This window comes from Bubalus kerabau, chromosome 6 (genome assembly GCF_029407905.1).
Source record: "Bubalus kerabau isolate K-KA32 ecotype Philippines breed swamp buffalo chromosome 6, PCC_UOA_SB_1v2, whole genome shotgun sequence".
NCBI lineage: Eukaryota > Metazoa > Chordata > Mammalia > Artiodactyla > Bovidae > Bubalus > Bubalus kerabau.
In genome coordinates, this window is record NC_073629.1 from 110,872,479 (window position 1) to 110,899,274 (window position 26,796).

At 41.6% G+C, this 26,796-nt stretch overlaps 1 protein-coding gene across 3 annotated transcripts in view; it reads left to right on the forward strand.

Moving 5' to 3' along the window:
• The window catches only part of KIAA0319L (KIAA0319 like), a 98,884-nt gene that overhangs the window by 33,942 nt on the left and 38,146 nt on the right, over nt 1-26,796 (forward strand). For all 3 annotated transcript variants that reach the window (XM_055586426.1, XM_055586424.1, XM_055586427.1), the window contains 3 exons: nt 3,085-3,596; nt 23,167-23,410; nt 25,897-25,998. In XM_055586426.1, coding sequence (XP_055442401.1) covers nt 3,085-3,596; nt 23,167-23,410; nt 25,897-25,998 — 858 coding nt within the window. The remainder of the gene's footprint in view (nt 1-3,084; nt 3,597-23,166; nt 23,411-25,896; nt 25,999-26,796) is intronic.

A 26,796-nucleotide genomic window follows, 5' to 3' on the forward strand; every position in this document is an offset into this window, starting at 1 on the left:
CCTGGATCTAGGCCCTTGATAGTCTTGGAGCCATCTGGCTTCTGAAGCACTCTTCCAGGCAAGGGGAGAAAGTTGTGCTTAGGCTAATAGTTCTGGAGGTTGGAAGTCCTAAATCAAGGTGTTGGCTGGGTTGGTTCCTTCTGAATCTTTGGGTAGAATCCTCCTTTAACTCCTCCTAGCTTTTGGTGGTCACTATCAGTCCTTGACTTTTCTTAGCATGCAGCTATATCATTTCAATCTCTGCTTCTATCATCACAATGCATTCTCCATATGTGTCTTTCTAGATCATTGATTTTAGACTTTTCTTCTTTTCTAAAATAAGCATGTAAAGCTATAAATGTCCCTCTAAACATTGCTTTAACTGTATCCCACACATTTTAGTATGTTGTGTTTTCAGTTTCATTCAGTTCAAAATGCTTTCTAAACTTTCATGGTTTCAACCTACACTTGGTATAAATTAGTATTACACCAAGGGGAACCACTATCCAGATGTCTGGAGCTCTTTCTACGTGTAGCTCCTTCTTTTCTGGTAGTTTCTAGCTACCACAGTCACCTTGAACTCTTATTTCCTCAACTGAGCAAGACCACCGTGCTCTGCTTAGGTTCTCCCCTGTCTCACAATCGGCAGCGTGCCTGGTCTGTAAACAGAAAGCCAAAGTGACCATAGGGCTCACCCTTGTTTATTTCCTTTCTCTCTGGGGTCACAGTCCCGGACCACATTGTTGTTCAGTGCCCAAAACCAATTGTTTCATGTATATTTTTTTGTCTAGTTTTCTAGTTTCTCAACAGTGGGAAAGCAAATTCTATGGCAGTTTCTCCTTCAAGGACAGAAGTGGCGGTCACGGTACTTTAAAAAAAATACTAGCTTATAGAAAAGTGCAAGTTATTTTCATTTTTGTGGATCTTTTCACTGTATTAAATAAGAGAGACTTTTTGTGAGAGGAATGATGGAAAGTTGATCTAAAAGTAACTGACAGTAGTTATTGATGTAACAATTTACTGATTTCAATAAACTGTGCACTCAGCTGTTACTGAGTCATACCATTGGTTATTGTGTGAGAAGGTGGATGAAGAAATGAGGGGCGTTTCTATAGCTCTTGGTAGCTTCATTTTTAAAATAGTTTCTATTTATTCATCTTTTCTTCAAGAAGTTCTATTTTTTCTGGCCTCTAAGTTGCTTTGTCTGATGTTAGGTTGGTGCCTGTGTTTTTTTTTTTTTTTTTTAAGCACCGTGGTAGATTGGCTTCCATAGTGATTGACTCCATAATCTAACCTACAGCCTTCCTATTTTTCTCTTGTCTTTCAGTTGACTAGTATCCACATTTAGTAAGTGTTGTCCTTTGGCTTTGGTGGATTATCCAGTTGTTGCTTTAGCCAGTCATAGCCCTTTTTCAGTTATGCATGCCTGCAGACATGACTGTATATCGCTTCAGTGGTTTGATTCTACTACACATTTTCTATATGTAGTTCTACATTTTATGTTATAACCCCAGGCTGGGACTAGGGTGAAGAAAGAGGTACCTAGGGTATGAAATTTAAGGAGACACTCAGTCTCAAGGTGGGATAAGCCAACCCTGCACTTACATGACGGAGAAGGCAATGGCACCCCACTCCAGTACTCTTGCCTGGAAAATCCCATGGACGGAGGAGCCTGGTAGGCTGCAGTCCATGGGGTCACTAAGAGTCGGGTACGACTCAGTGACTTCACTTTCACTTTTTGCTTTCATGCATTGGAGAAGGAAATGGCAACCCACTCCAGTATTCTTGCCTGGAGAATCCCAGGGACAGAGGAGCCTAGTGGGCTGCTGTCTATGGGGTTGCACAGAGTCGGACACGACTGAAGTGATTTAGCAGCAGCAGCAGCAGCTGCAGCACTTACATGACTCTTAAGACTAAGCACTTCCTTAACACTTGTGCCCAAGGCATCTCCCTTGCCTCCCCTGGTTCTGGCCCTGTATAATCTTGACTTCTTAGAGGTGGCTCAGATGATAAAGAATCTGCCTTTACCAGATTTGAGTAGTGCAGGAGTACTCGAGGAGTACTCCAGTGCAGGAGACCCAGGTTCGATTCCTGTGTTGGGATGATCCCCTGGAGAAGTGCATGGCTACCCACTCTAGTATTCTTGCCTGGAAAATTCCATGGACAAAGAAACTTGGTGGGCTATAGTCGATGGGATTGCAAAGAGTTGAACATGACTGAGTGACTAACACACACATTACCCTGACCATAGTTGGTTATAGACTCCTATATAAGACCTTAAAATGAACTCTGTAAAAACTTTAATTTAGAACATGCTTTAACTTTATCTAAGAAAACAGAAATGAGGTAATATTTCAGGAAAACCGGTACCATGCCTGAAAAAATTCAGCGGCTCAAAAGTTTATCCATTAGCAACATTAGCCAGAATTTTGGACCATGTTATCTAGGTTAACCATAGTAGATCACTGTAGTACTTCTATTCCTTTATTTCTTATTATGACATAGCTTCTCATTAGGAAGTTCATCTAGCAGAATAAAATTTTTGGTAAACTTTACTACTGCTCTGATTAATGCTGTGAGGTGCAAAGCCACCTGACTGTGACCACCTGCTGATTAGAAAATGGATGAACCTGCAGCCTGCAAGAGGTCAAGAGGACGCAGTCTGTGTTGCTGCCAGTTCAGTGGAGGCGGAGTACTCCATCTTCCGCTTCCTGCTCTTCTGGACCCATAATCTTCATACTGTCCCAGAGAAAGGCCTTGGGGGTGAGTGGGACCCTGCCCCCGTCCTTCAGCACACTGTCACCAGAAGAGCTCTGTTGTTTTTTTGTCTCATGAACTGGAGTTCTGTGTAAAAGGTCTACATGCAAGGACTTACTGAGGAGGGGAGCCAGCGGTGAGCGTGGAGCAGTACTTCTACCAGCGAAAATATCCTGAGCCAAAAAACCTTTCTCTTTTGTGTTTTCTTTTCCACTTACCAGACAGCTTTCCCACCCTCTTAAAAACCAGTCTTCAGAATAGCCTCCAGTGTTGGTATTCAGGACTCTTTACAGAGCTGGAGTCTCTGTTTTTATTTCATTTTAAAATGTTTCCATTCTTTGTTTTTAGATGCCAAGGAGAGCAGGTGCCAGCGGGTAAAGACACAGTTTGGTGTTGGCCTGAGATCCAGGGGAGAAAATCACCTCCGGCTTCTAGAAGGAACCCCCTCTCTCCAGTCATGTTGGGCTGCCTGCTGCCAGGACTCTGCCTGTCATGCCTTTTGGTGGTTAGAGGGGATGTGCATCCAGGCAGACTGCAGCAGGCCCCAGAGCTGCCAGGCTTTTAGGACAGACTCTTCCAACTCAATGCTGGTGTTTTTCAAAAAATTCCAAATTGAAGATGATTTGGACTTTCTACCTGAAGATGATGTACCACATATTTTGGGGTTAGATTGGAGCAGGGCATCTTGGAGGAGGCAGAGCCCACCCCGAACTCCACTCAGACCCACTTTATCGCGTGACCAGTGGAGCTTAATCAGGAAGCTTCGGAAGCGAGAGAATCCCAGTGAAGAAGTAGCTGCAGTGACACAGCCTTCTAAAACGAATGAACCAGGTGATCTAAACAGCACCAGCTCTGCAGAGGTAAGCATATGAATAAGGATGACTAGAGAACTGGTTTAATCTGCTTTTGCATTTGGCACACATGAGCTTTGAAGCTGTGCTTGTGGGCAGCGCTCATAGGCTGAGGAGTGTATGTACACAGCTGCTTAGTGTCATCTTAGTAGGGGCTGCCCAGATGTTCAAGGGTAATTTGGTCTTAGAGATGTGCACTCCATGCAGGTCTGACCATTGTTTTGGTTAAAGCAGAAAGCTGCTCATTATCTTGTCTGAGCTGGTTCTTGGCTACAGGTAAGTGCGTTTGTGTGGGCGTTAGTCTCCACCAGCGATTGTGCAGTGTTTTCTGCCAGATTGCAAAACACTTGATTGATGCAGTTGCAGTCAAGTTCTCCTCCTCCTCCCCCATCTCCTGCTGGTAAACACTTCCCTTATGAGGTAGTTTCTGTTCCATTCTAAAGTAACCATCCCGGTGCTGCATAAGACCTGGACCTGCTGGTCTGGGGAGCCGGATGTGGCCATTAGCCAAGAGGCCTCGGGTGAGTTCTTACCAAGCTTTGTATGCCAAGGGAGATACTACCAGTAGAGTTTATTCTGTTTATTATGTTTCTTCATTGTTGGTCTTCCTGGGCAAATGATTAAGAGGAATGACTCAGCCTGTGCTCATTCTCCCTCAGTTGCTGTGACTTATTTTTGTCTGTGTTTTGTCCTGGTTGTCTCTATCAAGTTAAAGCCAGAGTGGGGAGGCTACTACGTGCCAGACACTGTGTGTGCTAATTATTGTGTTATGTCATTTTGTTTAATTTTCATAGCAATATTTCCAAGTATGTGTTATTAACCCCTTTTTCCTAGTGAGGAAACTGAGGTCCGAATAGGTTAAACAATTTGATCATGCAGCTAATGAATAGCAGGGCCTTTCAGTGCGGTTTTAGAGCCTACAGTATTAGGTTCAATTTGCTCATAAACATTTATGGACTTGTATTATCAATGTAAGGCTTCCCTCATAGCTCAGTTGGTAAAGAATTTGCCTGCAATGCAGGAGACCCCGGTTCGATTCCTGGGTCTGGAAGATCTGCTGGAGAAGGGATAGGCTACCCACTTCAGTATTCTTGGGCTTCTCTGGTGGCTCAGCTGGTAAAGAATCTGCCTGCGATTTGATCCCTGATTTGGGAAGATCCCCTGGAGAAGGGAAAGGCCACCTACTCCAGTATTCTGGCCTGGAGAATGCCACAGACTGTATAGTCCATGGAATCACAGAGAGTTGGACACGACTGAGCGACTTTAACTTACTATCAATGTCAGGTACTTTGCTAAGCACTAGAGGTAAACAAGACATGATCTGTGCTCTCAGGAGTTTATAGTCTAGTGGAAACTCAGGCATGAAGATGGTATTTACAATAGTGTATAATTTTTTTTTTTTTTAAAGAACCAACTTTTAAAATTTTATTAAAAAAATTTTTTTTTGACTGTGCTGGGTCTTCATTGCTGTGCATGGACTTTCTCTAGCTGCAGTGAGTGGGGGCTACTCTGTTTTTGTGGTGTGCAGGCTTCTCATTGCAGTGGCTTCTCTTGTTGCAGAAGCATGGGTTCTAGGGCATGTTGGCTCAGTAGCTGTGGCCCACAGGCCTCGTTGCCCTGCGGCAGGTGGGATTGTCCCAGACCAGGGATCAAACCTGTGTCCCTGGCATTGGCTGGTGGATTCCTAACCACTGGACCACTCGGGAAGTCCCCCAGTAGTGTATAATTATTACATAGTAGATTTATATATTGGGTTGACCAAAAAGTTTGTTTGGATTTTTCTATAACATCTTATGCAAAAACCTGAATGAACTTTTGGCTAACCCAATACTACACAATAGGAACACAAAAGAAGAAGTGATCCTCTTGAGCAGGCAAATGATGTGTATGTGCAGGGAAGAGTTTACAGAGATGTTTAACTTATTTCTTAATGTATGTGTGGAATTACATCTGGGGTTTAAAGGTTAAAAAAAAAAATTCTGGAGAGAGGTCCAGTGTGTGCAGAGGTTTAGTCAGCACATACTTACTGCACATTTACTGTCTGTAAGGCGGTGTACTAAAAGCAAGGCAGTGCAAATATTATATCAAATGAGATCCTGATTTCTGCCCTAATAGAGCTTATACTCTGGAAAGGAAAATAGGCTGACATTTATGATTATTAAATACTTATAACCTCAATGTACATTATAAGAAGGTAAGTAGAGTACTATAAGAACATCTAACAGGGACCTAATTAAGATTAAGGGGTAAAGTTAGGCCACCCTAAGTAAGGTAAGTTGAAGCTGAGATTGAAGTAGAAGTAGGAGTTAGGGGAAAAAAAAACAGGAAGAGTAATTCAGGCAGAAAGAATAACAATTTCAAAGTGTGTTAGATGCCTTAGAACATGGCAAGATCAAAAAGTTGAGAGAGACTGGTCTTGTTTGGCAAACAAAACAAGAGACCTTTAGAGAAAGAAGAGGCTTCAGAGGTGTTCAGAGCCTTGTTGTTGTTTAGTTGCTAAGTCATGGTCAGCTCTTGCAACCCCATGGACTGCAGCACACCAGGCTTCCCTGTCCTGGACTGTCTCCCAGAGTTTGCTCAAATTCACGTCTGTTGAGTCAGTGATGCCATCCAACCATCTCATCCTCTGCTGCCCCTTCTGCCTTCAGTCTTACCGAGCACCAAAGCTTTTTCAATGAGTTGGCTCTTCGCATCAGGTAGTCTAAGTATTGGAGCTTCACAATCAGTCCTTCCAATGAATATTCAGGGTTGATTTCTTTTAGGATTGACTGGTTTGATCTCCTTGCTGTCCAAGAGACTCTCAAGAGTCTTCTCTACCACCACAATTCAGAAGCATCAATTCTTTGGTGCTCAGCCTTCTTTATGGTCCAGCTCTCACATCTGTACATGACTGCTGTGAAAACCATAGCTTTGACTGTACGAAACTTTGTTGGCAAAGCCATGTCTCTGCTTTTTAATATGCTGTCTAGGTTTGTCATAGCTTCCCTTCCAAGGAATAAACGTCTTTCAATTTCATGGCTGCAGTCATTGTCAGCAGTGATTTTTGGAGCCCAGGAAAATAAAGTGAAAGTGAAAGTTGCTCAGTTGTGTCTGACTCTTTGTGACCCTGTGAACTATACAGTCCATGGACTTCTCTGGGCCAGAATAATGGAGTGGGTAGCCTTTCCCTTCTCCAGGGGATCTTCCCAACCCAGAGATCAAACCCAGTTGGTTCATTCTTTACCAGCTGAACCACAAGGGAAGCAAGAAAATAAAATCTGTCACTGTTTCCACTTTTCCCCTTCTTTTTGACATGAAGTGATGGGACTGGATGCCATGATCTGAGTTTTTTGAATGTTGAGTTTTAAGCCAGCTTTTTCACTCTCCTCTTTCACCGTCATCAAGAGGCTCTTTAGTTCTTCTTCACTTCCTGCCATTAGCGTAGCATCATCTGGGTATCTGAGGTTGTTGGTATTTCTCCCAGCAGTCTTGATTCTAGCTTGTGATTTAGCCCAGCATTTCGCTTGATGTACTCTGCATATAAGTTAAATAAGCAGGGTGACAATATACAGCCTGACGTGTTCCTTTACCAATTTTGTACCAGTCCTTTGTTCTATGGCCAGTTCTAACAGTTGCTTCTTGACCTGCATACTCATTTTTCAGGAGACAGGTAAGGTGGTCTGGTATTCCCATCTCTTGAAGAATTTTCCACAGATTGTTGTGATCCACACAAGTCAAAGTCTTGAGCATAGTCAGTGAAGCAGAAGTGATGTTTTCCTAGAATTTCCTTGCTTTCTCTATGATCCAATGAATGTTGGCAATTTGAACTCGGGTTCCTCTGCCCTTTCTAAATCCAGTTTGTACAGCTGGAAGTTCTCGGTTCGCATACTGCTGAAGTCTCACTTGAAGGATTTTGAGCATAACCTTACTAGCATGTGAAATGAACGCAGTTGTACAGTACTTTGATCATTCTTTGGCATTGCCCTTCTTTGGGATTGGAAGAGCCAGCCTTCAGGCCTTCTTAAAATATTAGTCTTTATCTTAACAGGGATGGAAATGGTCAGATATGTTACTGTGTGATGAATAGAATGGAGAAGTGCAAGAAGGTCCATGGAGCAGTCAAGAAGGAGGATCTTTGGGCAAGGGAACCATTGTCCTAAAGGAAGTTGAAGATACGGGAAAGAGGACAAAGACAATTCTCCCTCAGGGCTGAGGATCTCAAACTTCAACAGAATCACTTGGAGGCCTTGTTAAAAACAGATTGCTGGGTCCTAGCTCCAAAGCTTCTGATTCACTTTGTTTAAAGTGGGGCCTGAGAATTTGCATTTTTACAGCTTCCCTGGTGGCTCAGATAGTAAAGAATCTGCCTGCAATATGGGAGACCTTGGTTCAATCCCTAGGTTGGGAAGATCCCTGGAGGAGGGCATGGCAACCCACTCCAGTATTCTTGCCTGGAGAGTCCCCATGGACAGAGGAGTCTGGCGGACTACAGTCCATGGGGTCGCAAAGAGTTGGACACCACTGAGTGACTAAGCACAAGTTCCTCATGTGCCAATGCTACTAGTCTGGGAACCACACTTTGAGAACCACTGCCTTGTAGGGCTTCCCAGGTGGTGCTAGTGGTAAAGAACTCACCTGCCAATGCAGGAGATCTAAGAGACGTGGGTTCCATCCGTGGGTCAGGAAGATCCCCTGGAGGAGGGCATGGCAACCCATTCCAGTATTCTTGCCTGGAGAATCTCATGGACAGAGGAGCCTGGTGGGCTGCAGTCTGTGGGGTCACAAAGAGTCGGACATGAGTGAAGCGACTGAGCACAGCACAGCCTCATAGGGCAGGGGGGTTAGAATACAGAGCACAGAACGCTAGATAAGTCTTAAGCAAGAGGAGAGACATCTCCTTCATTGTGATAGGAAGGAAGGAATGAGTGGATATAGATGTGACTAAGGTGGACTGTTGGTTCGAGAGAAGGAAATTGTGGTAGTTCTGATCTCATTCTTGTTTTTTCCTGAAGTGGAATAAATCATTTATTGAAAGGAGAAGCAGAGGTAAGTGGAGTGGGGATGGGGGAGTTGTAGGCAGGAGAATGAGAGATCTGGAGAGAGTGGTAAAGGTCTGAAACGACCATTAATCGGGATAGGAGATGGTAAACAAGGTAAGGAAATAGAAGGATGGCTGGGTAGCCTTGAAGATGGAGAACGTGCATTTACAATTATACTTGTATGGTTCTCCTCAGGACTTCTCAGCAACCCTGTCAAGGAAAGGTTGATGGTTTGATTCATCCAAGATTAGAACTTGGCCAATTTTGTATGGAAGGAAATTGAGGCATGGAAATGGAGGTCGTTGTCAAGAGAGTAGATAGAAGAGAGAGATAAGAAGAAAGGAAGAGAGGCAGAGTTGAGAGGGGTTGACAGAGATTCAGTACAGGAGTCTGGCATTCAGAGATTTTGGTGATGGGAAACAGATACGGGGGACAAGTACATGTGCTGGAAGGACAGGAGGTAGTCCTGAGAATGGGGGATATTTGAATTTCAGATTTCAGAGGTGTAGAAGTTATGGTGATTACAAGGTCTAGGGTGAAGCTATGGAAGAGAGTTGTTGGGATAGAGCAGAGAAGAAATTTATTGGTGATAAGGAGCTCAAAGAACATGTTGAATGAGTTATCCATGTAGACCCTGAGACCTTTAGTGAGGAAGCTGATGATGGTAACAGCAGCAGCTAATGTTCACCGAGCACTTACTGTGTGTCAGGTACTACTCTGAGCCTTGTACACGAATGAACCATTTTATCTAGACAACGCATCCTATGACTTCCTGTTACTGTTTTTTATTTTATAAATGAGGAGACTCAGGAGCAGAAGGGTTAAGGAGCATGGCCCAGGCAGCATGGCCGCTGTATGGTAGCGCCGAAACCTGACCAGGGGCATCCCGTTCTCTTCAGGGTCGTCCTTGCACTCTTGCTCTGAGGCAGGACTTGCTCTCAGAGAAATTCCGAGAGCCAGATGTCAAAGCCGTCAGTAAGGTAGGAGTAATGAGTAAGTTGAGAGATGACAGCAATGATGAGAGTTGAAGTGTAGTGCAGCAAGATAGCAGAGGAGAAGAGGCTTTTACAGAGAAGATGAAAGAGTGATGATTTGCAAAGGGTGTTGAGAAGGGGAGCAAATAAAATCGCATCTCACTTTTAATCTTGAAGTACGGGGGAATAAGTAGCCACTGCATTGCAGAGATACATGGGAAACTGCATCCTTAGAGGCGTGCAGACTTACCCTTAAGAATAGGTCAGAGGGGGCTTCCCTGGGGGTCCAGTGGATAGGAATCTGTCTTGCAATTCAGGGGACACCAGTTCCATCGCTGGTCTGGGAAGATCCTGCTTGCTGCAGAGCCTCTAAGCCTGTGTGCCACACTGCTGAGCCAGTGCTCCACAACAAGAGAAACCACTGCAATGAGAAGCCTGTGCCCTGCAAGGAAGAATAACCCCCACTCGCTGCAACTAGAGAAAAACAAAAATATATATTAAAAATAAATATTTTTTTAAAAAGGAGGTCAGGGATCACTTTATGAGCATGCGGCCTCTGCACTCCTCACACTGAGAAAGGCCTTGTTCTTGATTTAGTGTTCTGCTCTCATTATCTTGAAATTCTTAATTTTTGAACAAGTAAGCCACATTTTCATTTTGTACCAGATCCTGAAAATTTAAATGTAGCCTGTCCTGCAAGAGGTTAGGGAACAAAATATGAAGGTACTGAGCATACTGGTGACTTTCTGATCATGGAATAGAAGTTCCAGACAATTCAGTAGAATTTTTGGAAGAGAAAAAGAGGTTGGTTTTTAAAGGAGAGGAAGTACAGATCGTTGTAGTGGTAACAGTTGTGGCGTGGCTAGTGTTTAACAACTGGGTCTTCCCCTATAAAACAAAGTCAAGTCCTGAGTTGTAGACTTTGCTAATTTATGTGGTGTAAATACTACCACCATGACCAGTTTCAAACTACATCGTGAGGTCTCTGAACACAGCACTGGCAGAGAAGAACACAGTCAGCACACTACAGGGTAACTATGATCCATAAAACTAGACAAGCAAAATTAGACCTATGGTAGATTCAGGCCTGACAGTCTACTGGAAGATGGTGAAAGCTCAAACTTAGGCCTTACAGGATTCAGGTTTAGGGTGGGGGGAGGATCCTGAAGTTGTGTTGGCTGGGAGTTCTTTTTCTTATTGTTCACCAGTCATAGACAGTGGCAACAAACTGCTGCTAGCCACCTGCCAATGCAGGTAGACATAAGAGATGCAGGTTCAGTCCCTGGGTTGGGAAGATCCCTTGGAGGAGGGCACAACAACCTACTCCAGTATTCTTGCCTGGAGAATGCCACGGACAGAGGAGCCTGGCGAGCTGTGGTCTATAGGGTGGCAAAGAGTCGGACACAACTGAAGCGACTTAGCATGCATGCAAGCACGGACAGGATCTCAAGCTTTGTGGTCTAACATGGAGAGTGGGTGGACCTGGAGGGAAGAATATTGAGCTTGAACTTTGAAACCCTTAAAGTGGAAGTGGGCTTTGTGCAGTGTCACACAGAGACGTTACATAGTTTGGCATTACATGTTGGAAACTGTAAGCATTGCTAAAAAATGGGGAAAGTGAGGTCTTCAGATCCAGACAAGTGAGATTTGACCTTACACCAAGCTTAGGAGTTTCATTCTCATCCCGAAGGCCATGGATAGCTCTGGTGTAATATTGACTACTGGTGGGGTGGTCCGATCACCTTCTGGATTCAGAATAGTTAACTGCTAGGCCTTTCTTTCAGAAGAGGACTTGGAATTCACACTTCTGTTTAACATACTAGGAAGAGTAAGAGAAATGCATGCACTGCAGATCTTCTAATTAGGGGAGACTGACCAGCAGCATTAGTTTTTAGTTTGTACTGTTTTCACTAGGGTAGGTCAAGCAAGTCTGCATCCAAAGGAGGAAGAAATTGTATGGTAAATTACTCTTGTCTTTGCCTGAAATGCGTACAGAATTGCAAAGGCCTGGGGTTGTCAATAGCATTTTTTCACTCTTTTGAAAATATGTATATATTTTATCCAAGAGTAGGTATTGGAGAAGGCAATGGCACCCCACTCCAGTACTCTTGCCTGGAAAATCCCATGGACGGAGGAGCCTGGTGGGCTGCAGTCCATGGGGTCACTAAGAGTCGGACACGACTGAGTGACTTCACTTTCACTTTTCACTTTCATGCATTGGAGAAGGAAATGGCAACCCACTCCAGTGTTCTTGCCTGGAGAATCCCAGGGACGGGGGAGCCTGGTGGGCTGCCGTCCATGGGGTCGCACAGAATCGGACACGACTGAAGCAACTTAGCAGCAGCAGCAGCAGCAGCAGGTATTGTGAACTTTTAGCAGTTCTATAAGTGCAAAGGAATGCCATGAATTTATTCCCCTTTCTCAGCTTAGAGAAGGAGAAGCTTGTACTGTTGGTTTAAGTACTTTATCCTTTCTATGTCATGAACCTCGGAATTGTTGGTGGGAGGAGCATGAAAGCTTGTTGATTGGGTACAGGAACATTTGCAGTACAAGGAGTTCAGTCATTGGCAATTAATTGCTCCCAATCATGCTTTCTGAAAGGAGAGTGTTCTCTTTGAGCCCCGGAAATAAAGGCCCAGTTAGGTATCCCCACATGTAAGCTTTGACTTAAGAAGATCTGAGGTGCTCCTTTCTCTCTACCGGCACCATCTCCCCATTTGTAGTCAATATTACACCTTTTCAACCCCTACAAGCAAGTGGCTTTCTGTAGAACGCATGTCTGAGAAGGATAAATGAGCCAAGCCCTTGGACACTTCTCTGCTGTCTTTTATCACCAAGGAAAACTTGTGCTGACTCGACAGAAAGTTGGAACTTACCTCTTACCAGAAGATAGAGGCATGGGGTGTGAGCAGCAGCAGCAGCAGAGAGCCTTGCATAACCAAGGAGAGAAACCCAAGCAGTTTTATTTCCCCTCATCTGTACTTTTGTTTTGGTTTGGTTTGTTTTTCTGGGTTTTCCACTTGGTTGCTTTCTCTTAGTTTTTGTTTTTAAATCTTTCCTTTAATCCTTTAGACTTGTGAAATTTTTGCCAAGGGTTCTTTTATTCTTCTGGTTATTATTTCCTGACACATTTATTTGGACTCTCTGAGGACCTAGTTTTCTCCAGCTCCTCATTCTCAGTTATCTGAGCAGCAGACACCACAATTTTTATTAGCCCCAGGTTCCCTTCCAGCCCTTTGGCCTGGACCAGGGTTGTGGGTTTCTCATATCTTAGTGACCTAGGCCCTTCCCGTGTCGTCTGTGTGTATATGTTCACTAAACACACCCTCAACACCCCCCACCCTCCACCTTTTTAACCTTACCCGAGTGGCTTGTTGCATTGAGAGAAAAACTGGGCAGCCTGTTTCTTTGTTGTGAGTATCCAAGAATCCCTCTTAGGGCCTCCCTGGTGGCTCACTGGTAAAGAATCTGCCTGCCAGTGCAGGAGACACAATTCAGTCCCTGGTCCAGGAAGATCCCACATGTTGAGGAGCAGCTAAGCCCACGCACCACAACTGTTGAACCTGTGCCCTAGAGTCCGGGAGCAGCAAGCACTGAGCCCACGTGCTGCAGCTGCTGAAGCTTGTGTATCCTGTGCTGCACAACAGGAGCCCCCGTGCGCTGTGCCTAGAGAAAAGCTCCCCAGCGACAAAGGCCCCCACAGCCAAAGACAGTACATACAGTTATTTTCTAAAAATCCCCATTACTGTATTTTCCCTTTCTAAAGGTATTAGTGCCTGAACCATAATACCTTTTCCTTATTCTTTTTTCCACTATAACTATACCCTGTCTCCTCTAATCTAAGTTCTGGTTCTTTTATCTGATGATCTGTTGGTTGTTTTTTTAATTGAAGTACGGTTGATTTATTGTGTTAGCTTCAGGTGTACAGCAAAGTGAATTGGTTATGCATATGTATAGATACATACTTTAAAGAATTCTTCTCCATTATAGTTTATTATAAGATACTGAATATAGTTCCCTGTGTTATACAGTGAATCCTCATTGTTTGTCTCTTTTACACATGGAAGTGTGCTTCTGTTAATCCCATACTCCCGATTTATCCTACCCACCCCCTTGCCACTTTCCTTTTGGTAACCATAAATTTGTTTTCTGTGTCTGTGAGTCTGTTTCTGTTTTGTAAATAAGTTCATTTTTACTTTGTTTTTTATTCCACATATGAATGATATAATTTTTTTTTCTGTCTGACTTACTTTACATAATATAATCTGTAGGTTTCATCCATGTTGCTGCATATGGCATTGTTTCACTCTTTTTTATGGCTGAGTAATATTCCATTGCTTTCCCAGTGGTAAAGAATCCGCCTGCCAAGGAGTTGCAGGAGACACATGGGTTCAATCCCTGGGTTGGGAAGATCCCCTGGAGTAGGAAATGGCAACCCACGTCAGTGTTCTTGCCAGGATAATCCCATGGACAGAGGAGCCCGGTGGACTACCATCCGTGGGATCGCAAAGAGTTGGCCATCATTGAGCACACACGTATGCGTGCAATATTCCATTGTGTGCGTGTCTGTGTGTATATATATATTTACACACCACATCCTCATCCATTCATCTATTGCTTCCATGTCTTGGCTGCTGTGAACAGTGCTGCCGTGAGCAGTTGGGGTGCATGTATCTTTTCACTTAGCACTTTTCTTTTCTAGATAAATGGTGTATATATAGATACATATATCTCTAGATACATGATCCTGGATCATATGGTAACTCTCTTAGTTTTTTGAGGAGTCTGTTTTCCATGGTTGCTGCACCAGTTTACATTCTCACCAACAATGTCGGAAGGCTTCCTTTTCTCCATACCCTCCCAGGATTTATTATTTTAGACTTTTTGATGATGTCTATTTTGATTGTTGTGAAGTGGTACCTTATTGTAGTTTTGATTTGCATTTCTCTAACAGCTGACTGTGTGGAGCATCTTTTCATGTGCCTGTTGGCCATCTGTATCTTTAGAAAAACGTCTATTTAGGTCTTCTGTCCATTTTTTGATTGGGTTGTTTGTTTTTTCGATATTTAGCTATATAAACTGTTCATGTATTTTGGAGATTAATCTCTTGTCAGTGGCTTCATTTGCAAGTATTTTCTCCCATCCTGTGGGTTGTCTTTTCGTTTTGTTTATGGTTTCCTTTGCTGTGCAAAAGCTTTTAAGTTTAATTAGTAGTATTTTTATTACTCTAGGAGGTGGATCCAAAAAGATCTTGCTGCGATTTATGTTAGAGTGTTCTGCCTATGCTTTCCTTTGAGAGTTTTATAGTATCCGGTCTTACATGATGTGATTTTTAAATGGAATTTTTTATACTTTCTGATATTTCATTGTTAGTATAAGGAAGTGCAACAGATGTCTACATATTCTATATATCTTATATCCTGCTACCTTTCTGAATTCATTCATCAGTTCTAACAGTTTTTGTGTGGAGTCTTTATAGTTTTCTCAGTGTATAGAGAGAGTATCATGTCCTCTGCATACAGTGATAATTTTACTTCTTCCCTACTAATTTGATATGTTTTCTTTCATTTTCTTGTCTGATTGCTGTGGCTAGAACTTCCAATACTATTAGAAGTTCTTGTCTTGTTCCATAATTTATTGGGAAGGCTTTCAGCTTTTTACTGTTAAGTATTGGGTTGGCTGTGGGTTTGTCAAAAGTGGCTTATATTATGTTAAGATATATTTTCTTTATATCCGCTTTGGTAAGAGTTTCTTTTATCATGAATGGATATTGAATTTTATCAAATGCTTTTTCCGCATCTATTGAGATGATCATGTGGTTTTTGTCTTTGGTTGATGTGATTATCTGCTTTTTACTGTGTGAAATAAATTTGAAAATGTGTTTGTTGACTACTTTGTAAGTTAACTTATGAAGCAAGAAGTAAAGAGAGTTTTGTTGTGGTTCCATTATCAGCCTTTTGCTAATTGGCAGAACTTGAGCCATGGGGGAAACAGTCTCAAAACCAGCCATATCTTAGTTAACACTCCTATCATCCCTCCCCATTTCTCCTTTCATGGATGGTCTTAGTTTCTCAAGGAGATTTTGAGAGATATAACTTTGTAACTGACTGTTACAAAGATAAACCCTGCCATGTTCTAATCTCAGCTTTTGCTGAGAATAGGGTTGGAATGTGTCATTCAGCCCCCCCTGGCTTTGCTACTGAGAGATATCTTTCCCCTGGTAGGATTTTTTTAGGGGACAATGGTAGTTTTTGTTTAAATATAGTTGTGTCTGAACTAAAAATGTGTTGCGGGCTGAATTTTTGTGAATGGGTCTTTCATATGTAGCAGACGTTAGTGTAACATGTGTCTTACGAAGGGGAGCTCCTGCCTGGACTGTGGTGGCACTGCCTGGATAAGTATCACCATGCATACTGCAGGCTCCTGGTCACAACAGTTCTGTTTTGCTTATGATGGAGGATATTTTTTGTCATTTTGAATTATGATATTAATCAGTGGGTCTGGCTTGCCCTATGTGTAGAAGGTAGGCCCAGAGTAGAGGTAGGGAAGAAGGAAGAGGGAGAAGGGGGCAGAAATGAAGGGATGGAGAAAAGGAGTATGAATAGAAACCTTCCATCATTCTGAATAAAGCTTCCTTGAAGAAACAGGTGTTGGCATCAGGGGCGTGATTTATGCAGGTGGGTTAGTTTTTATGATTTCTGTTGAGTACCAGAAAAAATTGTCCCAAGGAAATTCTACCCAGGTCTCCCTGACCCTATATCATCCCTAAAAATCTTTTAGTATTACTTCATAGTTTCTGAAGTAAAATAATTTGTTCCATATCTCCTTTTTCTGCTTCTTTAAAAATAAACAATAATAATGATAATAAACTGCTTCTTTAAAAATAAAAATCTGCCTTCCTTACTTAGAAATATTTCTATGCTTCTAATTCTGGGAATCCATTCTAAAGCAGTAATTCCTAGATAAAGAAAGAGCTTCACACTCAACGGTGAGATAGTATTTATTTAATAAAAAAGTGGAAGCAGTCTAACGAGGGGAACGTGATGTTGTGCGTCCAATAGGTAATACATTTTTGGCTGGATGAATGACTCTTCTGGTACTGCCTTCTATTTTCCACTCCAGCCACACTGAATAGAGTCTTTGGTCTTCTGTGAACACCATGCCACTGAAACGAGCACGACACCATACTTTTTAAAAACAGCTTTATTGTCATATAATTTGACACATGAGAAACTGTACATTCTTGTAATGGTTTATTTATTTATTTATTGGCTGTGGTGCACAACTTGTGGGGTCTTAGTGCTCTTGCCTGGAGAATCCCATGGACGGAGGAGCCTGGTAGGCTGCAGTCCATGGGGTCGCTAAGAGTCGGACACGACTGAGTGACTTCCTTTTCACTTTTCACTTTCATGCATTGGAGAAGGAAATGGCAACCCACTCCAGTGTTCTTGCCTGGAGAATCCCAGGGACAGAGGAGCATAGTGGGCTGCCGTCTATGGGGTCGCACAGAGTCGGACACGACTGAAGCGACTTAGCAGCAGCAGCAGCAGCTCGTTCCTTTTAGATGTACAGTTCAGTGATTTTAGTAAATGTAGCGAGTTGTATGGCTTCCTCTGTGGCTAAGTGGCTCAGTGGTAAAGAATCTGCCTGCTAATGCAAGAGACACAGGTTCGATTCCTGGGTTGGAAATACTGCCTGGAGAAGGAGATGGCAACTCAGTCTAGTATTCTTGTCTGGGAAATCCCACGGACAGAGGAACCTGGAGGCCACAGTCATGAGGTCGCCAAGAGTCAGATGTAACTTAACAACTAAACCACAAGAACATAGAGTTGTATATCATAACCACAGCCAGTTAACATTTCCATAGCCCCCAGAACTTCCTGGTGCTCGTTTGCCCCAGACAAGCCACACTTCCCTTGTGCCATCCCCACGCCTTCGCCCAGCCCTGGCTCTCCACTGTTTGTGTAAATCGGCCTTTTCTGGACTTTCCATGTGAACGGGGCCATGCAACGTGCAGTCTTCTGTGTCTCACTGTTTCCCTTGGTGTAGTGTCTCGATGTTCATTCTTGTCGTATGTATCGGTAGTTGGTTCCTTCCTATTACTGTTTAGTGTCCCACTCTATGTACATGTCATACTTTGTTTATCCACTTGTTGATGGACATTTGGGTTTTTCCAGATTTTGGCTATAGATAGAGCTGCTAGGAACATTTGTGTGGTCTTTGTATGAACATACATTTTAATTTTTCTTGGGTAAATACCAGGGAGTGGAATAGCTGGGTCATATCATAGGTTATGTATTTAATTAAGAAATTACCAAATTATTTCCCAAATAGTTGTACCATTTTACATTCCCATAGTAATGTATGAAAGTTCTCATTCCTCTGCATTCTCACCATCACTTGGTATGAGTCTTTTTCATTTTAGATATGGTAATAGATATGTAATAGTATCTCATTATGGTTTTGTTTGCATTTCCCTAATTACTAATGGTATTGAACATCTTTTCATGTTCATCTTTTCTTATTTGCTATCCATATGTTTTTGGTAAAGTGTTCATGTTTTCCCCCATTTAAAAAATTGGATTGTTTTCATATGTATATGTATATATATATACATAGGTGTATATATGTATGTATATGTGTATATATACATATACCTATGTGTATATATATACACACACCTATATATTTTGCATATAAGTAATTTATCAGATATGTGTTTTACAAATATTTTCTCAGTCTCTGGCTCGCTTTTCATTCTGTAAGCAGTGTTTTTTAAAAAAATTTTTAAATTGAGGTATCTGTGGACTGAGGAGCCTAGCGATTTTTTCAATGGATCGTGCTTTTGATGTTCCATCTAAGAAAGGTTTCTCCTAAGTTTTCTTTCAAAAGTTTTATAGTTTTAGATTTTAAATTTAGGGCTGGAAAAGGATAAGAAATGGTTTCCTTCCCTCCTTTTGATCAGTCTGGCTAGATTTTCTTGAAGACAATCCTTGGTTTCATTTCTTTTTCTCTATTGCTTTCTTTTGTCTCTCTTATTGATTTTTGTTCTAATTTTTATTATTTCATTTCATTTTGTTCTAATTTTTTATTATTTCATGGCTGTTTAATTTGGGTTTCATTTGCTCTTTTTTTCTAGTTTTTTAAGGTGTCATCTGAAGTTGTTTATTTGAGACTTGTTTCTTTTTAATATGGGCATTTTCGTGCTATAAATTTCCATCTAAGTACAGTTTTAGCCACATCCTACAGATTTTGGTATTTGTGTTTACAGTTTCATTCAGTTCAGAATACTTTCAAATTTCCATTTTGCTTATTCCTTTGACTTTTGGATTATCCAGAAGTGTATTGTGTAGTTCCCAAATGTTTGGGGATTTTCCAGATACTGTTGTACTGTTGGTTGTAATTTAGTGCTGTTGTAGCCAGTGAACGCTGTATGACTTAAATCTTTTTAAATTTATTAAGACTCTGTTTCAATGCTGAGAATACAGTCTATCTTGGTAAATGTTCCAAGTGCACTTGAAATGAATATGTATACTGCTGTTATTGTTGGGCAAGTGTTATATAAATGTCAGATCAAATTGGTTAGTGTGGTTCAGATTTCCTGTATCCTTATTTTCTATTAATTTCTATCAATTATTTAGAGAGAGAATGAAATATCATACTCTATTTTGTAGATATATTTGTCTCTCCTAGTGTTAGATTAGCTTCTTGGACTTTGAAGTTCTGTTATAGATAAATGTTTAGGATTATTGTGTCTTCTTGATAAACTGACCCCTGTCATGGTAACATTTATCCTCTTTATCTCTGTTAGTAGTCTTTCCTCTTTTTTTTTGGATAGTTCTTCTGTGTATTCTTGCCACCTCTTCTTAATATCTTCTGCTTCTGTTCTGTTCTGTGAAGTCGCTCAGTCGTGTCCGACTCTTTGCGACTCCATGGACTGTAGCCTACCAGGCTTCTCCGTCCATGGGATTCTCCAGGCAAGAATACTAGAGTGGGTTACCATTTCCTTCTCCAGGGGATCTTCCTGACCCAGGGATCGAAGCCGGGTCTCCTGCATTGGAGGCAGACGCTTTAACCTCTGAGCCACCAGGGAAGCCCCTTTAGGTCCATACCATGGTCCATACCATTTCTGTCCTTTATTGTGCCCATCTTTGCATGAAATGTTCCTTTGGTATCATTAATTTTCTTGAAGAGATCTCTAGTCTTTCCCGTTCTGTTGTTTTCCTCTATTTCTTTGCATTGATTGCTGAGGAAGGTTTTCTTATCTCTCCTTGCTATTCTTTGGAACTCTGCATTCAGATGCTTATATCTTTCCTTTTCTCCTTTGCTTTTCGCTTCTCTTCTTTTCACAGCTGTTTGTAAGGCCTCCCCAGACAACCATTTTGCCTTTTTGCATTTCTTTTCTTTGGGGGTGGTCTTAATCCCTGCCTCCTGTACAATGTCACCTCCGTCCATAGTTTTTCAGGCACTCTGTGTATCATATCTAATCCCTTGAATTTATTTGTCACTTCCACTGTATAATCGTAAGGGATTTCATTTAGGTCATACCTGAATGGTCTATTGGTTTCCCCTACTTTCTTCAATTTAAGTCTGAATTTGGCAATAAGGAGTTCATGATCTGAGCCACAGTCAGCTCCCGGTCTTGTTTTTGCTGACTGTGTAGAACTTCTCCATCTTTGGGTACAAAGGATATAATCAGTCTGATTTTGGTGTTGACCATCTGGTGATGTCCATGTGTAGAGTTTTCTCTTGTGTTGTTGGAAGAGGATGTTTGCTATGACCAGTGTGTTCTCTTGGCAAAACTCTATTAGCCTTTGCCCTGCTTCATTCTGTATTCCAAGGCCAAATTTGCCTGTTACTCCAGGTATTTCTTGACTTCCTACTTTTGCATTCCAGTTCCCTATAATGAAAAGGACATCTTTTTTGGGTGTTAGTTCTAGAAGGTCTTGTAGGTCTTCATAGAACCGTTCAACTTCAGCTTCTTCAGCGTTACTGGTCGGGGCACAGACTTGGATTACTGTGGTGTTGAATGGTTTGCCTTGGAAATGCACAGAGAGCATTCTGTTGTTTTTGAGATTGCATCCAGGTACTACGTTTTGGTCTCTCTTGTTGACTATGATGGCTACTCCATTTCTTCTAAGGAATTCTTGCCTACAATAGTAGATACAATGATCATCTGAGTTAAATTCACCCATTCCAGTCCATTTGAGTTCATTGATTCCTAAAACGTCAATGTTCACTCTTGCCATCTCCTGTTTGACCACTTCCAATTTGCCTTGATTCATGGACCTAATATTCCAGGTTCCTATGCAATATTGCTCTTTACAGCATCGGACCCTGCTTCTATCACCAGTCACATCCACAACTGGGTGTTGTTTTTGCTTTGACTCCATCCCTTCATTCTTTCTGGAGTTATTTCTCCACTGATCTCCAGTAGCATATTGGGCACCTACTTGACCTGGGGAGTTCCTCTTTCATTATCCTATCTTTTTGCCTTTTCATACTGTTCATGGGGTTCTCAAGGCAAGAATAGTGAAGTGGTTTGCCATTCCCTTCTCCAGTGGACCACATTCTGTCAGATCTCTCCACCATGACCCGCCCGTCTTGGGTTGCCCTACATGGCATGGCTCATAGTTTCATTGAGTTAGACAAGGCTGTGGTCCATGTGATCAGATTGGTCAGTTTCCTGTGATTGTGGTTTTCAGTCTGTCTGCCTATTGATGGTCCACTGAGGACAGAATGTGGTCCACTGGAGAAGTACAGCACTTTCACAGCATCATCTTTCAGGATTTGAAGTAGCTAACTGGAATTCCATCACCTCCACTAGCTTTGTTTGTAGTGATGCTTTCTAAGGCCCACTTGACTTCACATTCCAGGATGTCTGGCTCTAGGTGAGTGATCACACCATCGTGATTATCTTGGTCATGAAGATCTTTTTTGTACAGTTTTCTGTGTATTCTTGCCACCTCTTCTTAATATCTTCTGCTTCTGTTAGGTCCATACCATTTCTGTCCTTTATCGAGCTCATCTTTGCATGAAATGTTCCCTTGGTATCTCTAATTTTCTTGAAGACATCTCTAGTCTAACATTTATAGCAGCTTTATTTATAAGAGCTGAGAACTGAAAACAATGTAAATCTCCATCAGTAATGAATGGGTAACAAATTTTGGTATTATCTCTGTAATGGTAGACTGTGTGTGTGTGTGTGTGCGTGCGTGTGCATGTGCATGCGTGCATGTGCTCAGTCGAATCTGACTCTTTGTGACCCTATGGACTGTAGTCTGCCAGGCTCCTCAGTCCATGACATTTTCCAGGTGAGAATACTGGAATGGTTGCCATTTCCTATTCCAAGGGATCTTCCTGACCTAGGGATTGAACCCTTGTCTTTTGCATCTCCTGCGTTAGCAGGGGAATTCTTTACCACTGTGCCACCTGGGAAGTATGTTACTTGGTAATAAAAAGAGTGAATATAACATGATATGAATCTTAAAAATGTTATGTTGAAGGGAAGCAGCCAGAAACAAAAATAGTTTGTATGTGATTCCTTTTATATGAAATTCCAAAAAAGCCTAAACTAGTTAATGGTGACAGAAACAAATCTGTGGTTGTCTGAGCCTAGAGATGGAGGCAGGAATTCACTGCAAAGGGCATGAACCAGCTTTTTAAAAAAATTTTGATTGACATATGATATTATGTTAGTTTCAGGGAGACCTGGGTTTAATCCATGGTTTTGGAAGATTCCCTGGAGGAAGGCATGGCAACCCACTCTAGTATTCTTATCTGGAGAATCCCCCTGGACAGAGGAGTCTGGGGGGCTGTGGTCCATGGGGTGGCAGTGACTGAGTGATTAAGCACACCCAGTCTCCTATAGTGTGGCCCTTGACTGTCTTCCCAGCTTACCTTCTGTTTCAACACCCTGCCTCTCACTTTGCTTATGACCCTTGCTTCCCAACCCTAGCCATGTTAATCTCATTTCTTTTGGCTGTTCGCATCTGTCCCTTCAGCCTCTTGTCTAGTTTACCCTTTAGAACTCATCTCAGGACTGTCTGCCTCCAGAAGGTCTTCATTTATTTATTAAACTATCCTTCTTCACATGCTTCCTCTCCAAGAAAGAGAAGTACTCTGACGGTGATTCTTTGGTTCAGTCATAGCTCTTAAAGGTATAGTGACCATTTTGGCTTGTGTTTCTAGTCCTTTCTCCCCCACTAGATTGTGTACTTGTTGAGCACAGTGATTATATTTTATTTATGTTTTGGATCCACAGGCCTGCTTTATAATATGTGCTTAATATGTATTTGTTGAAAGATTGAATATAAATGTTAAGGGAGAAAAGGAGATAAAAGTACACATGGAGCGATTATTACTGCTTTGTTTTAAGCAAAACTTTTTGCATAGAGAGAAAAATACTAGGAACATTTATATCAACATTTTTTAATACCAATTTGTGTGGTAAGATTAATTTCTTTAGTATTTTTGGCAGTTTTGAATTTTTCAAAACATTTAACTTGCAGTTATTTCATGAGACATTATCTTAAAAACTGACTGTATAACTCTTGCCTATTCAAATAAATTTTTGCATTTCTCTAGGTCCACAGCACAGACACAATTTTTAATCCCTTAACCACAGACCTGAGTGTGAAGATTCCTGGTCGGTCAGATGTATCAGTTCAGCGTGAAGCATCAGAGGATCCCGGTGCTACCCCTAGCATTCAGCAAGTAAAAAGCCCTGAGAAAGTCCAGATTGCTCACCCTCTGCCAGTGGCTCCCTCCTACAGTTATGCCACCCCTACTCCCCAGGCCTCTTTCCAGAGCACCTCCACACCACACCCAGGTGAGCCCTTTGCTTCTCTCCTTGGAGATAGAATGGGGAGACAGAGATTTTGGTCAAAGTGTTCCCTTTTAGTGGGAAGAAAGGACAGAGACATGACTTTTATTAATAAATACTGTAGATTAAAGAAATAATCTTATTAGTTAGTATCCCTGTAATTATAGTACATGGTCTCGCAATCGTTTTTTTCAGTAAGCGCCAACCTATGGGAATTTACGAGGCTCTTTCTAGAGTAGAATTCCACTGCCTAGACTCAGTTAAATAATGATCAAGGAACCAAGCAGAGACCACTGGGAAGAAAGTCGGATCTGTACAACTGTTTGCCTTCTGAATGGCAGATCATAGGTCAGAACATTTGTGTCTCTGATTTTGATAGCATCTTTATTTTCTTTTTAAAAATGCTTATTTAGGCCGTACCACGTGGCTTCTGGGATCTTAGTTCCCCGACCAGGGATCATACCTGGGCCTCAGCAGTGAAAGTGCTAAGTCCTAACCAGTGGACTGCCAGAAATTTCTGCATCTTTATTTTTAAAGCAGGTCATAGAAAGGATTATATGGAGCGTTCCTTTAGCAGCAGGTCTGCTTCATAAATTCCATTCTGAGATATTAGGAGGAAATGGTTAATCAAGGAAACTAAGTTGATCCTTATCTCCTGAAAAAGTCAACAGGGTTTAGCAAAGCCAGTGAAAATGAATTTTTTTGCCAGTTTTTAATTTCTTAAGGTTTCCTTTGGTGGTAATATAACATGAAATCTAGGGTTTCAGTCTTGCGGCATTAAAATAATTTTTGTGTTCAGGCAGGATGGTTGTGATTTTTGGTATAATTGTGAAATATTTGGGCTGTGCTGTATTTTTGTCCATTATACTTTCTATGAGTATAGTGGTTTTTTCCTTTTCTTTTTTCCTCTTTTGAAAAATTGCTTCAGCAGTTCTTATTCCACATCCTGGGGTGTCTAAATGCTGAAGTTTCCATAATGGATGGTTTCATTTCTCCCTGAATGCAGTATTTCCAAGCAGACAGATAAATCTCAAATTTCATATTTGTGTAGGAAACCCTTTTCACCTCCCAGTCTTGGAATATGGATGAACCAGCCAATTGTTTGCTTTAAGCTCTCTTCGTTCTTGGGTCTCATCCAAATAAACAGTTATTGTTAGAGAAATAAGATTTATATAATCAGTGGTTCTCAAAAGCCTGTAAACGTTTTTGAATGTTACAACTGTGGAGGAGGGGTGCTGCCGACACCGAGTTAGTTGGTAGTGACTGGGGCGCCACTAGGGCTTCCCCCGCGGCTCAGACGGGAAGGCATCTGCCTACGCTGCGGGAGGCCCGGGTTCGGTACCACTAAGCATCTTACAGGGTGCAGGATACCCCTCACCCTCAGCACACACACAAATAATCGCTCCAAAACGTCATCGTTGAGAAACTTTGACGTGTATGAAGTAGCTGGTGAAAGCGAAAGATAGTATCTAATTATTAGCTGATGGGGATGTTCCAAATGCACAAGTAGTTCAGGAAGTAGATTAGTTTGAACTGAAATGGTCTGAAAAGATTTTTTTGGAGAGAAGACTGGCTTTTAAGCCAGAAACAAAGTACTGTACTTATAATAAGGTAAGAATACACCCCAGTTGAAGAAAATAGTTCTAAGCAAAGTCCCCTAGCATAGACCATGGTTTCCATGGAGCCCAAGAGGGAAAATGAATATAGCTAGAGGCAGAATCAGGGGTAGGAAGGATGAGATGATATAATCCAGTGATGATGGATCTCTTATGCCAGGTTAGAACTTTGGACTGAAGCATGAAGTGTGAGTGGGGGTCTTAAGTAAGAGAGTAAAATGGTGGGTGAGTATTTTAGAAAAATTTTGGCAGTAGGTGTTTTAGGAAGACAGAATGGATTAGAATAGGGAGAGCTAGCAGAGGGAAGACCAATTAAGATTCTTGGAATTATCTAAGTCTGTGGTTATATCGGTTGAAATGGTAAGAATTAAGGCTGGCCCTGTGGTCAACATTTCTTTGAGGAACTTTATGTATTTTATCAACATAAAGATGATGAAACAGAGCTAAATTCTATTTATTGAATTCTGTGAAAAGTACTATATAAGGAGGGCTTAGGGAAGGACCATAGTTAAAATACAGTGGAGAAAAACTCAGAAAGAAGGGAAGAAAGTGGAAAAATATGGTATCATAATAACCAAGAGTTCTTTAAGATGGAGGCAGTCAGCAGTATTAGATGCTACAGAGCTGAAGGTTGAGGGTTGAGAAACAGCTATTAGATTTGCTAAAAGTACTTTGTTGATGACCTCTGAAGATCCTTTTCAGTGAAAAAGTGGGGCAGAGTCACATTTCAAGGGATTAGAGAGTTGATAAATAAAGAAGAAATGAAGATAATAGCTGAAAGTTGTTTATGGAAGAAATTTGACTACAAAAGAAAGGAGAGAAATAAGATAGTCTGGACCTAATTTCTTATCTCATGTGTATTGACTTCCTTTCCAGTTATAAAGGAACTGGTGGTGTCTGCTGGAAACAGTGTTCAGATTACATTACCTAAGAATGAAGTTCAGTTAAATGCATTTGTTCTTCCAGAACCAGATACAGGTAAAAATCCACTTAATTTGTTTAGTGTTTTCATTTATAATGATATCTACATACATTTATTTATTCTAAAAGTCCTATGAGATTAGGATATAGCTTGCACATGTACAAATATTTATATGATATGAGAGGCAGTGTAATGTTTGAGATCATAGGCTTTGATATTAAGGCTGGATTCAAATCATAGCTTAGTTGTTGTTCAGTCTCCAAGTTGCATCTGACTCTCTGTGACCCCATGGACTGCAGCATGCCAGGCCTCCCTGTCCCTCACCATCTCCTGAAGTTTGCCCAAGTTCATGTCCATTGAATCGGTGATGCCATCCAGCCATCTCATCCTCTGTGTCCTCTTCTGCCTTCAGTCTTTCCTAGCATCAGGTTCTTTCTAAGGAGTCGGCTGTTTGTATCAGGTGGCCTAAGTATTGGAGCTTCAGCATCAGTCCTTCCAACGAGTATTAAGAGTTGATTTCCTTGATGATTGACTAGTTTGATCTCCTTGCTGTCCAAGGGACTCTCAAGAGTCTTCTCCAGCACCACAGGTCAAAAGCATCAATTCTTCAGCTTTCTGCCTTCTTTATAGTCCAACCTCAGATCTGTACACAACTACTGGAAAGACCATAGCCCTGACTACACGGACCTTTGTTGGCAGAGTGATGTCTTTGCTTTTTATTTTTATTTTTATTTTTTTTTTATTATAATAAAGCCTGTATTTTATTTTATTTTTTTTAATTTTATTTTATTTTTAAACTTTACATAACTGTATTAGTTTTGCCAAATATCAAAATGAATCCGCCACAGGTATAC